Below are 15,000 nucleotides of genomic sequence, written 5' to 3' on the forward strand. Positions count from 1 at the left end.
ATCCATCCATCCATCCATCCATCCATCCATCTATTCATCCATCCATCCACACATCTATCCAGCCATCCATTCATCCATCCATCCATCCACACATCCATCCATCCATCCATCTATTCATCTATCCATCCACACATCTATCCATCCATCCATTTATTCATCCATCCATCCATCTATTCATCCATCCACACATCTATCCATCCATCTACACACCTATCCATTCATCCATCCATCCATTTATCCATCCATCCACACATCTATCCATCCATCCACACATCTATCCATCCATTCATCCATCCATCCATCCACACATCTATCCATCCATCCATTCATCCATCCATCCATCCACACATCTATCCATCCATCCATCCATCCACACATCTATCCATCCATCGATCCATCCATCCACACATCTATCCATCCATCCATCCATCCACACATCTATCCATCCATCCATCCATCCATCCACACATCTTTCCAGCCATCCATCCATTCATCCATCCATCCACACATCCATCCATCCATCCACACATCTATCCATCCATCCATCTATTCATCCATCCATCCATCTATTCATCCATCCACACATCTATCCATCCATCCACACATCTATCCATCCATCTACACACCTATCCATTCATCCATCCATCCATCCACACATCTATCCATCCATTCATCCATCCATCCATCCATCCATCCACACATCTATCCATCCATCCATCCATCCATTCACACATCTATCCATCCATCCATCCACACATCTATCCATCCATCCATCCATCCATCCACACATCTATCCATCCATCCATCCACACATCTATCCATCCATCCATCCATCCATCCATCCATCTATCCAGCCATCCATCTATCCAGCCATCCATCCATTCATCCATCCATCCATCCACACATCTATCCATCCATCCATCCACACATCTATCCATCCATCCATCTATTCATCCATCCATCCATCTATTCATCCATCCACACATCTATCCATCCATCCACACATCTATCCATCCATCCACACATCTATCCATTTATCCATCCATCCACACATCTATCCATCCATCCACACATCTATCCATCCATCCACACATCTATCCATCCATTCATCCATCCATCCATCCATCCATCCACACATCTATCCATCCATCCATTCATCCATCCATCCATCCATCCATCCATCCATCCATTCATCCATCCATCCATCCATCCATCCATCCACACATCTATCCATCCATCCATCCATCCACACATCTATCCCATCTATCCATCCATCCACACATCTATCCAGCCATCCATTCATCCATCCATCCATCCACACATCTATCTATCCATCCATCCATCCATCCATCCATCCATCCATCCATCCACACATCTATCCATCCATCCATTCATCCATCCATCCATCCATCCACACATCCATCCACACATCTATCCATCCATCCATCCATCCATCCATCCACACATCTATCCATCCATCCATCCATCCATCCACACATCTATCTATCCATCCATCCATTCATCCATCCATCCATTCATCCATCCATCCATCCATCCATCCACACATCTATCCATCCATCCATTCATCCATCCATCCATTCATCCATCCATCCATCCATCCACACATCTATCCATCCATCCATCCACACATCTATCCCATCTATCCATCCATCCACACATCTATCCAGCCATCCATTCATCCATCCATCCATCCACACATCTATCTATCCATCCATCCATTCATCCATCCATCCATCCATCCATCCATCCACACATCTATCCATCCATCCATTCATCCATCCATCCATCCATCCACACATCCATCCACACATCTATCCATCCATCCATCCATCCATCCACAAATCTATACATCCATCCATCCATCCATCCACACATCTATCCATTCATCCATCCATCCATCCATCCACAAATCTATACATCCATCCATCCACAAATCTATTCATCCATCCACGTCTATCTATCTATCAATTATCCATCCATCCACAATCACACACACAAATTGTGAGATATTAACAATTGTGATTTAATTTATAAAGTCTGAATGTTGAGATAAAAAGTTACAAAATTATTTATTTATTTTATTCCGTGGCGGAAACAAGCTTCCATAATATATATATATATATACACTCACCGGCCACTTTATTAGGTACCCCATGCTAGTAACGGGTTGGACCCCCTTTTGCCTTCAGAACTGCCTCAATTCTTCGTGGCATAGATTCAACAAGGTGCTGGAAGCATTCCTCAGGGAGTTTGGTACATATTGACATGATGGCATCACACAGTTGCCGCAGATTTGTCGGCTGCACATCCATGATGCGAATCTCCCGTTCCACCACATCCCAAAGATGCTCTATTGGGTTGAGATCTGGTGACTGTGGAGGCCATTTTAGTACAGTGAACTCATTGTCATGTTCAAGAAACCAATTTGAAATGATTAGAGCTTTGTGACATGGTGGAAGTAGCCATCAGAGGATGGGTACATGGTGGCCATAAAGGGATGGACATGGTCAGAAACAATGCTCAGGTAGGCCGTGGCATTTAAACGATGCCCAATTGGCACTAAGGGGCCTAAAGTGTGCCAGGAAAACATCCCCCACACCATTACACCACCACCACCAGCCTGCACAGTGGTAACAAGGCATGATGGTTCCATGTTCTCATTCTGTTTACGCCAAATTCTGACTCTAACATCTGAATGTCTCAACAGAAATCGAGACTCATCAGACCAGGCAACATTTTTCCAGTCTTCAACTGTTCAATTTTGGTGAGCTCTTGCAAATTGTAGCCTCTTTTTCCTATTTGTAGTGGAGATGAGTGGTACCCGGTGGAGTCTTCTGCTGTTGTAGCCCATCCGCCTCAAGGTTGTGCGTGTTGTGGCTTCACAAATGCTTTGCTGCATACCTCGGTTGTAACGAGTGGTTATTTCAGTCACTGTTGCCCTTCTATCAGCTCGAACCAGTCTGGCCATTCTCCTCTGACCTCTGGCATCAACAAGGCATTTCCGCCCACAGAACTGCCGCTCACTGGATGTTTTTTCTTTTTCGGACCATTCTCTGTAAACCCTAGAGATGGTTGTGCGTGAAAATCCCAGTAGATTAGCAGTTTCTGAAATACTCAGACCAGCCCTTCTGGCACCAACAATCATGCCACGTTCAAAGTCACTCAAATCAACTTTCTTCCCCATACTGATGCTCGGTTTGAACTGCAGGAGATTGTCTTGACCATGTCTACATGCCTAAATGCACTGAGTTGCCGCCATGTGATTGGCTGCTTAGAAATTAAGTGTTAACGAGCAGTTGGACAGGTGTACCTAATAAAGTGGCCGGTGAGTGTATATATATATACACATAATTAATAATAATGAATTATATTCATCTGCTCTATTCAGATGGGTAGATGCACGCACACTGGTTAATCCAAACTAATTCTGATGATGTCATTCTAAACCCATTTACACCAAAAACTTTCACTGAACACACACACACACACACACACACACACGATGCACACTGACTGACTGTATTATGACAGGAACTGGAAAAGGCCGGTCTGCTCAACAAAACCAAGATAGCAGAAGGAGGCAGGAAACTGAGGTGAGCTTATCTTCACACACACACACACACACACACACACACACACCATGATCTACTACACGCAAACACATACACCTTGAGCTACAACATGCAAACACACACACACCTGGATCTACAACACGCAAACACACACACACCTTGAGTTGCAACACGCAAACACACACACTTTGAGTTGTAACACGCAAACACACACACGCACACTCAAATAAATAATATGAGTCACTTTAGATGGTTCTAGATTACAGGCAGAATTCGGCTTGTGCTGCAAAAAACAGCTTTATCATCAGAAGTTTATTCAACATCTTTAAAACAAGATCAAATTTATGTGAGAAGCAAAATTGCAAGAGACATGAAGACTTTTCCAGAGAATACATGTTAAACAGAGTGTGTTTTATGTACCAAATCTAACGAGATGTAGTGAAGATTATGCTGGTTAATGTTAACCAGTCAGACAGAGAGTGGTTCATGTGTGTATTTTTTTTTAATTACTAACATTTTGGAGACATTTAGGAAACAATAAATAACAATAAATATGAGATTTTGACCCATCGACCTAAATAGGGTCTCTTTGCACAATTTGCTCGACTTGAAATGACAAAAAATGAAGTTTTTCGGGTTATTTTCTGTGTTTGCAGGAAAAACTGGAACCCTTCATGGGTGGTGCTGGTGGGAAACAGTCTCGTGTTCTTTAAAGACCCTAAAAGCCAGAATCCTGACAGCTGGGTGAGACTAACAGGGAACATCATGGAATCATTTTAGTCTGAAAAAAGTCAAATATTGCTGAGTGTGTGTGTGTGTGTGTGTTTCGATGCAGAAACCGGGTCACAGCCGGCCAGAGAGCAGTGTGGACCTGAGAGGAGCTCAGCTTCAGTGGGCCAACGATCTGTCCAGCAAAAAAAACGTCTTCAAGGTGAGAAAAAGACAGAAATTAGATCAAATGTAGACTTTTTAATAAAGCAGTATGATAACGTTTAATAAATCATATCAAACTTTAAGTTGGCTTGAGAAAGCCGGACCAGAAAGTTTGAAGTCGACTTAAATAGCTTTAATGGATGGATAGACAGATGATGGATGGATGGATGGATGGATAGACAGATGATGGATGGATGGATGGATGGATAGACAGATGATGAATGGATGGATGGATGGATGGATGGACAGACAGATGATGAATGGATGGATGGATGGATGGATGGATAGACAGATAGACAGATGATGGATGGATGGATGGATGGATAGACAGATGATGAATGGATGGATGGATGGATGGACAGACAGATGATGAATGGATGGATGGATGGATGGATGGATAGACAGATGATGAATGGATGGATGGATGGATGGATAGACAGATGATGAATGGATGGATGGATGGATGGATAGACAGATGATGGATGGATGGATGGATGGATGGATGGATGGATGGATAGACAGATGATGGATGGATGGATAGACAGATGATGAATGGATGGATAGACAGATGATGGATGGATGGATGGATAGACAGATGATGGATGGATGGATGGATAGACAGATGATGAATGGATGGATGGATGGATAGACAGATGATGAATGGATGGATGGATGGATGGATAGACAGATGATGGATGGATGGATGGATAGACAGATGATGAATGGATGGATGGATGGATGGATGGATAGACAGATGATGAATGGATGGATGGATGGATGGATAGACAGATGATGGATGGATGGATGGATGGATGGATGGATGGATGGATGGATAGACAGATGATGGATGTATGGATGGATGGATAGACAGATGATGGATGGATGGATGGATAGACAGATGATGGATGGATGGATGGATAGACAGATGATGAATGATGGATGGATAGACAGATGATGGATGGATGGATGGATAGACAGATGATGGATGGATGGATGGACAGATGATGGATGGATGGATGGATGGATAGACAGATGATGGATGGATGGATGGATAGACAGATGATGGATGGATGGATGGATAGACAGATGATGAATGATGGATGGATAGACAGATGATGGATGGATGGATGGATGGATAGACAGATGATGGATGGATGGATAGACAGATGATGAATGGATGATAGACAGATGATGGATGGATGGATGGATAGATGATGAATGGATGGATGGATAGAAGATGATGAATGGATGATAGACAGATGATGAATGGATGGATAGACAGATGATGAATGGATGGATGGATAGATGATGGATGGATGGATAGACAGATGATGGATGGATGGATAGAAGATGATGAATGGATGATAGACAGATGATGAATGGATGGATAGACAGATGATGAATGGATGGATGGATAGATGATGAATGGATGGATGGATCAGTTCAAAATAAAGAATAGTAAGAAAGATCAGTTAGAAAGAAAGAAAGAAAGATTAGTTCGAAAAACATTACTTGGAAAGAAAGACAGAGTAATTAGTTCAAAAGAAAGAAAGATTACTTATAAAGAAAGAAAGAAATATTAGTTCTAAAATCTGCAGTCAGATATGAAGCAGTTTTATTTCTCAAAAGGAACCAGACACAGATGTAAGAGTCTCTGAGTGAGCTGGTAACAGTGCTACGCTTATAACTTAGTTCCTCATTAACTTCCTGATATAAATTTGAATTCTGCTAGAGCTGAACGGAACAATATTTCATTTGCGTGCGTGGGTGTGTGTGTGTGTGTGTGTGTGTGTGTGTTTATTTATGGTTGTGTGAAGCTGAGGACGATTACGGGAAATGAATTCTTGCTGCAGTCGGAGACGGACTCTCTCATTAGAGAATGGTACAGAACCATCCAGAACGTCATCGACAGACTGGTGAGTGAAACACACACACACACACACACACACACACACACACACACACACACACACACACAACTTTAGTCACTTTAGATGGTTCTAGATTACAGGCAGAATTCGGCTTGTGCTTCTTCATCAGAAGTTTTGTCGTGTTTATTTTTGAAATATTTTCAACATCTTTAAAACAAGATCAAATTTTACGTGAGAAGCAAAATTGCAAGAGACATGAAGACTTTTAAGATAATATATGTTAAACAGAGTGTGTTTATGTACCAAATGGACTCATGTTTGTCTGGTCTCTTCTTTCTCACACACACACACACACACACACTCACTTCAAAAGTTTGGAGTTGGTAAAATGTTTTTTTCAATGTGTTTGAAAGAGTCTCTTCTGCTCACCAAGGCTGCATTTATTTGACCAAAAAAATAATAAGAATTATGAAATATTATTACAATGTAAATCCGCTGTTTTCTATGTGAATATACAGTAAAGTGTAATTTATTCCTGTGATCAAAGCTGAATTTCCAGCATCATTACTCCAGTCTTCAGTGTCACATGATCCTTCAGAAATCACTCTAATATGAGGATCTGATGCTCAAGAAACATTTATGATTATTATCAGTGTTGAACACAGTTTCATATTTTTGTGGAAACTGAGATGCATTTTATTCGTCAGGATTCTTTGATGAACAGAAAGTTCAAAAGAACAGCATTTATTTGAAACAGAATATTTTGTAACATTATAAACTTTTGAACCATCTGTCACTTTTGATCAATATAATGCATCCTTGATGAATGAATGTATTCATTTCTTTCAAAGCATCGAATCCCATGTGTTTCAGGATAAGGAGAACCCTCTGGATAATGTTCTGCTGTATTCTCTGAGGAGAGCCGGCTCGGTCGAGATGTTGGAGCAGAGCGGAGACGAGGACGAGAACCGCGGAGGAGTCAAGGCATTGCGTACGTTTCAAACAATCATCTAAGATGCCCAGTGCTGTTACACACACACACACACACACGCAAGCACGCACACTCGCACGTACACTCGCACACACGCACACTCGCACGTACACTCGCACACACACACACACACACACACTCGCACGTACGCACGCACGCACACACATACACAAACACTCGCACGCACACTTTCGCACGCACGAACGCACACTCGCACACACACACACGCGCACGAACACACTCGCACACGCACACACACTCGCACGAACGCACACACACACACACACACACACGAACGCACGCACACACACGCAAACACACTCGCACACTCACACGCACGCACACACACACACGCGCACGCACGAACGCACACATGCACACACACACACACACACGCACGCACAAACACACTCGCACGCACACCCACTCACACGCACGCACACACACACACTCTCGCACGTACTCACGCACACTCACTCGCACGCACGCACGCACACTTGCAGGCATGCACACACACACTCGCACACACACACACACTCACACGAACACACACATGCACGTACACACACACACTCACACGCACGCACAAACACACTCGCACGCGCACACACACACACACACACACACACTTGCACGCACACACACACTCTCGCACGTACTCACGCACACTCACGCACGCACAAACACACACACTCTCGCACGTACTCACGCACACTCACTCGCACGCACGCACACACACTCGCACGTACGAACGCACACATGCACGCACTCACACTCACACGCACACACACACTCGCACGCACGCACGCACACACACACACTCTCGCACGTACTCACGCACACTCACTCGCACGCACGCACGCGCACACACGCACACTCACACTCGCACGCACACACACTCCGGGGTTTGTACAATGTGCTTAAAGTGCTTGAATTTGACGTTTTGAAATGTAAGTCGTGGAAAACTCTTAAAAACGGCCATATTTATGAAGAGCTTGAATTATTGAAAGACAATATATGTGAAAATAGAATTTAATTTTATCGATAAAACAATCGTTTCACACTAAGTCAGCGCTGCAGCTCGTCTGATATAGAGGCATGTAGCACAGCTGTGAGCGTGATATTGCTCATATAAATATACAAGTATATGATACAGCTTTTATTCTTTTATAAGTCAATCATATACAGTTTATGAAAATATCAGTTTGAATAAGGAAAGCGATATCTATGTCATAGTATCCTTTCAATGGTTAAAAAAATACCATAGTCATTGCTTGTGTTTCACTTTATTTGTACCATTTTATTTCATTAGTTTATTTATTTATTTACATTTTTTAGAATTTGAAAGATATTATTTGATAAGTGAGATCTCTGAATATAGTCCTTGAGAGACAAAAAAGTAGTGGAATTTCATTTAACAGTGCGAGTAAACACGTACGTTCCAGTGCTGTTTCTCACACACACACACACACACACACACACACACACACACACACACACACACACACACACACACACACACACACACACACACACACACACACACACACACTGGACTCACAGTCTTTGTGTCCGCAGTCCCTCGTTCCTCCTCTTACATGGAGAACTCCGAACGCAAGCGTGTGAAGAGCCGCTTGAAGAAGCTGATCCTCCGGCGGCCGCCTCTGCAAACACTGCAGGAGAAAGGACTCATTAAAGGTGAACGTCCAACAACTCAACAACTTACAGGAGCACATATAAAAACATAAACATATAAAAGCCTCTGATGCATGAATTTCTAAAGCCTCTAAATCCTTCTGTCTCTGATTGACAGTTTAGACAAAGTAAATATAAGAATAATTTCGATATTGTTAGTAATATTTCAGCTGGACTGAAGCAGGTTTGCATGATTATCCATCATCATTTATCATAAAAATCATGAGTATTAAATATGATCATCGGGCTTTTTAGGAAGGTTTATTGGTTTGTCTCTCAATCATCATTGTATTGCATTGCATTATTAAAACTACAGAGCTTTGATCATAAACTAAGCATTTAAATATCATCTTACTATAAGACATTATTGGCAGATATTGATATTTATGTGCATTTTATGTAAGTATCGGCTACTGATATAAAGATCTCATTGATTTACAAGCATCAGAATTTCATATAAATATCAGCATCTGCTGCAAAAAGCATATTTTTGCTCAGTTTGAGTCTCTGAGCAGTTTATCCTCCATATTATCTCTATATCTCAGACTATATGAGCCATAAAAGCCTAATGGAACAAATATGATACTACGCATATGCACATTTAAAAAAATATATATATTCTATTTTTTCATACATCAGGCTTTACAGGGTTAAATATCTTATTTAGTGTTTATTTTAACTCAAGTGTGATTTTCACATTGAAAAAAGCTCAAGATACTTGCATGGCTTTATGAAACAAAGAAACAAACGGTAACACTTTACTTGCAGGGGTGTGCATTAGACTGACATGACACCTTCATAAGCATGACGTGACATGTCATGAATATGAAGGAGGTTTATGCATGTTTATGACAACTGTCAAAAAGTGTCATTCACTCCATTATGACATTTTTAATGCAAATATGACATTGTTTGAGATGTCTTTGTTATGACAACTTGACATTACTAAGACAACACAACCTGTCATAAATATGTCATAAACATGACATAGCAGATTAATTATCAAACTTAAGAAAGCACTTTGCTTTATGGATAAACATTACATTAATCTGCATGTGGTTGGTTTTGACATTGGCTGTCATGAGGCATTATAACTGTGTCATGAATATTTTTCTTGACCTCGACTACAGTGGTACACATTGAGTTTGTCATTAAAATGTTATAATGGCCTCATGACAGCCAATGTCAAAACCAACCACATGACAGTTTAATGTAATGTTAACCCATAAAGCTAAGTGCTTTCTTAAGTTTGATAATTAATCTGCTATGTCATGTTTATGATATATTTATGACAGGTTGTGTTGTCTTAGTAATGTCAAGTTGTCATAACAAAGACATCTCAAACAATGTCATATTTGCATTAAAAATGTAATAATTGAGCGAATGACACTTAATGACAGTTGTCATAAACATGCATAAACCTCCTTCATATTTATGACATGTGTCATGTCATGATTATGAAGGTGTCATGTCAGTCTTATGCACACCCCTGCAAGTTAAGTGTTACCAAACAGACTTATACCAATGTATTGGATTTCCCTTCAAAATGAAGTAGGACTCGAAGTCCTTCGCTGGTTCAGCCGTGAGTGTTTTGAAAGCGTGCTTCATTGACTGTTTGACGTGTGTGTGTGTGTGTGTGTGTGTGTGTGTGTGTGTGTGCTTCAGATCAGGTGTTCGGCTGTGGACTGGAGCTTCTGTGTGACCGGGAGAAATGCACCGTTCCACAGTTCGTCAAGAAATGCACCGAAGCCGTGGAGAGGAGAGGTGATCTTCTCATTTACTCCTCGGACTCCATCACACACTCGGTGCAATGCCCGACGCAAGTGTGTTTCGCTAGTTTGAGCCTGACGCAGTTTTCATTTTCACGTCCTGCGTCACATAGCGAATGCATCTGCGCTCATCTGTGTCCATGGGCTGCTGGTCTGAGAACGAGTGTGTGTTCAGGCGCATTGTTGCTATTTTGAGGAACTGAAATAGACTGAGCCGTTGACCGACTGAACCTGCTCTAAAGTCAACGGCGCAGTGTTTTTGTGTTATTTAAAGGGTGTGTTAGTGATGTGAGCCTATGCGAGTCCACAACACACGTACACTCTGCTTATTACACACACACACACACCCTGCTTATTACACACACACACTCTGCTTATTACACACATACACTCTACTTATTACACACACTCTGCTTATTGCACACACACTCTGCTTATTACACACACACTGCCTATTACACACACACTGTTTATTACACACACACTGCTTGCAAACATGCCAAATATTACAAATAAAAGGATTACAATGTAAAAGATTATTACTGTGTACATACAGATATGGTGAATCCGGCTTGTCCCGTAGATGGTCTGCTAGCGCTTTAACCTCACACACACACACACACACACACACAGCAGCTCACCGCGAGCAGTCCCACCACCCCAACCAAGCTCCAGGATCCCTTACATTTTAAGACAGGTGTTATAGCCTAAATGAAAACACACACACACATATACACTCACCGGCCACTTTATTAGGTACCCCATGCTAGTAACGGGTTGGACCCCCTTTTGCCTTCAGAACTGCCTCAATTCTTCGTGGCATAGATTCAACAAGGTGCTGGAAGCATTCCTCAGGGAGTTTGGTCCATATTGACATGATGGCATCACACAGTTGCTGCAGATTTGTCGGCTGCACATCCATGATGCGAATCTCCCGTTCCACCACATCCCAAAGATGCTCTATTGGGTTGAGATCTGGTGACTGTGGAGGCCATTTTAGTACAGTGAACTCATTGTCATGTTCAAGAAACCAATTTGAAATGATTAGAGCTTTGTGACATGGTGGAAGTAGCCATCAGAGGATGGGTACATGGTGGCCATAAAGGGATGGACATGGTCAGAAACAATGCTCAGGTAGGCCGTGGCATTTAAAGGATGCCCAATTGGCACTAAGGGGCCTAAACTGTGCCAGGAAAACATCCCCCACACCATTACACCACCACCACCAGCCTGCACAGTGGTAACAAGGCATGATGGTTCCATGTTCTCATTCTGTTTACGCCAAATTCTGACTCTAACATCTGAATGTCTCAACAGAAATCGAGACTCATCAGACCAGGCAACATTTTTCCAGTCTTCAACTGTTCAATTTTGGTGAGCTCTTGCAAATTGTAGCCTCTTTTTCCTATTTGTAGTGGAGATGAGTGGTACCCGGTGGAGTCTTCTGCTGTTGTAGCCCATCCGCCTCAAGGTTGTGCGTGTTGTGGCTTCACAAATGCTTTGCTGCATACCTCGGTTGTAACGAGTGGTTATTTCAGTCACTGTTGCCCTTCTATCAGCTCGAACCAGTCTGGCCATTCTCCTCTGACCTCTGGCATCAACAAGGCATTTCCGCCCACAGAACTGCCGCTCACTGGATGTTTTTTCTTTTTCGGACCATTCTCTGTAAACCCTAGAGATGGTTGTGCGTGAAAATCCCAGTAGATTAGCAGTTTCTGAAATACTCAGACCAGCCCTTCTGGCACCAACAATCATGCCACGTTCAAAGTCACTCAAATCAACTTTCTTCCCCATACTGATGCTCGGTTTGAACTGCAGGAGATTGTCTTGACCATGTCTACATGCCTAAATGCACTGAGTTGCCGCCATGTGATTGGCTGCTTAGAAATTAAGTGTTAACGAGCAGTTGGACAGGTGTACCTAATAAAGTGGCCGGTGAGTGTATATATATATGGTATATATTAATAGCATTTATTTAAAGGCTTATTTGCATATTTTCTGTTTATTTAACATTGCTTGTCTTTACATTTACATTTTATTTTCATTCCACACATTATTTTCATGTCATATTGCTTTTCTTTTCCAGTTTTTCTTTTCATTTGCAGTTTTTCTTTTCATTTCACGTAACTTTTCTTTACTCTTTTAGTGAGTTATTGAACAAATTTATTGCAGACTTTGTATTAACTGTTTTGGAAGGAGTGTATTTGTGGGCGGGGCCAGAGTGGTTCATTTTACATGAGAGTAGAGCAAACAGTTCTGTTGTCTAACGTCATCCTATTCTCTAATGTTCTTTCGGACCATGCTAAACAGCCTTTCTCGTGCTGATCGACATACATCATTCCTTCCCCGTGAGAGATGCTAAAGTCGCAGTTACAAAACTTACAAACCGCGTGACTGTCCCCCACCCTGCTCCTCTTCAGAAAAGTAAATTCGCTATCCCATTGATCGCGGTATTTAGTACATGAGGGTTTTGGTTTTTTGGCAGGAGTGCCTTGCTCTGTCATAGCGGCCATCATCCGACTCTGTTTCCCCCGCGTTGTCTCTCATCATCTGACCTCACACACTAACCTCGCGACAACTGCCACCTACAGTACCTGTAGCTATCGCGAGGCTAGTGACAGCTCAGATTGGGAATGTTTTTGTTTTTTTACTCCGCCCGGGGTATTATTATTTTTCAATAACGCAGGTTAAAATCAGGAGATTTACGGGAAAATCCTAATACGGGAGGACGGCGGGAAAGAAGGGTAAATACGGGACTTTCCCGGCCAAAACGGGATACTTGACAGGTATGCCCTTTTATATTATGCGCCGGGAGCACCGACCATTTTCCCCGTCGTTAAACTAGCAAAAGTGGATTCAGACACACACTAAGTGCACTTGCGCCGTGCGCTTTAGACCATGAGCTTAGATCGTTAAAATAGGGCCCAAACACTGAGGAACATATCCTGAGGAAAAGCCTGAGAGTCTTTTCTCCTCTATAGTGTCGTATATGCGAGTGAAACACTTCAAGAACAAGAACACATGTGGGCGGGGCTTGATTGTGTCTGTGGGGAATTGATTGGATGGTTGTGGTTTGCTATTGGCTGATCTCATGTGAGTGACAGGTTAAAGCCCCGCCCACATCATCAGAGAAGAGATGCTGCGAGAGGAACTGATTCTGATTCAAGATTATTAAAATAATAATAATGATGTGCACTGATAAATCGTTTAGAATAAACACTGCAATATTCCATTAAAAAAATTCCACTTTTTATTTTCCAGGCCTGGAATATATGTAAATAAATGAAATCTTAAAAGTCATGAAATTGATTATAATGATGAATATGCATTTTTATAGTTGTGCTGAACTCGACTTTTGTGTGTTGAGTAAAACACGATTGCGAGTCATAACGATGCTCGATTTATGAGTGAATCTTTCTTGTGAATCAGAATGAAGATTGGTTTTGATTCATTAGCAAATTGTTCTGAATCAAAATGATTTTATTTTTTGTTCTTATCCACTAATCTTGTCTCTCTTTTACACAGTCGTGTTTCTGTAGGACTGCTGTTCTATTCCTGGAAATAATCTGTGTGTGTGTGTGTGTGTGTATTCAGGCTTGGAGACTGATGGGATTTACAGAGTCAGTGGGAATCTTGCCGTCATTCAGAAACTGCGATTTTCTGTCAATCACGGTGAGAGTCAATATCACATCAATATAATAACCATAAGTGTCATCATGATACGGTTCTGTTATTCATTGCAATTAAATGCGACGTGAAATCAAAACTTAATGCATGTCCTGGTCTTACTCTGAATAATCACGGACATTATTATACTATCAATATTTGGGACATGCATTTAAAACCCCAGTTTTGTGAGATAATTTCTATAGTTAACTTTTTTTTGTAACAAACATTAAATAAACATCTAAATTAAATGATTTATAAAAATGCTGAGTTTGAAAAATGCAAGAGATGCTAATTTTAAAACCCAGTTTTGTGAGATTATTATTTTTATTTTCTAGCAATAAACATTAAATAAGCATCAAAATTAAATAATTTTTTTAATGAAGAAAAAATGCAAGAGACGCTGTTAATTTGGAATCAAATTGTTGGTTTGTAGTTATCCATAAATGTACAATAGAACAATTAATTTATTAAAATAACTT

The 15,000-nt window shown here is 41.4% G+C and overlaps 1 protein-coding gene across 2 annotated transcripts in view; it reads left to right on the forward strand.

The window, feature by feature from the left end:
• The window catches only part of arhgap9 (Rho GTPase activating protein 9), a 68,544-nt gene that overhangs the window by 41,470 nt on the left and 12,074 nt on the right, over positions 1 to 15,000 (forward strand). For both annotated transcript variants that reach the window (XM_056236226.1, XM_056236227.1), the window contains exons 9-16: positions 3,553 to 3,614; positions 4,250 to 4,337; positions 4,429 to 4,524; positions 6,344 to 6,442; positions 7,271 to 7,388; positions 8,967 to 9,086; positions 10,749 to 10,847; positions 14,447 to 14,524. In XM_056236226.1, the coding sequence (XP_056092201.1) occupies positions 3,553 to 3,614; positions 4,250 to 4,337; positions 4,429 to 4,524; positions 6,344 to 6,442; positions 7,271 to 7,388; positions 8,967 to 9,086; positions 10,749 to 10,847; positions 14,447 to 14,524 (760 nt within the window). The remainder of the gene's footprint in view (positions 1 to 3,552; positions 3,615 to 4,249; positions 4,338 to 4,428; positions 4,525 to 6,343; positions 6,443 to 7,270; positions 7,389 to 8,966; positions 9,087 to 10,748; positions 10,848 to 14,446; positions 14,525 to 15,000) is intronic.

This window comes from Rhinichthys klamathensis, unplaced genomic scaffold, assembly GCF_029890125.1.
Source record: "Rhinichthys klamathensis goyatoka isolate OS25496 unplaced genomic scaffold, OSU_Roscu_1.1 h1tg000441l_1, whole genome shotgun sequence".
Classification (NCBI taxonomy): domain Eukaryota; kingdom Metazoa; phylum Chordata; class Actinopteri; order Cypriniformes; family Leuciscidae; genus Rhinichthys; species Rhinichthys klamathensis.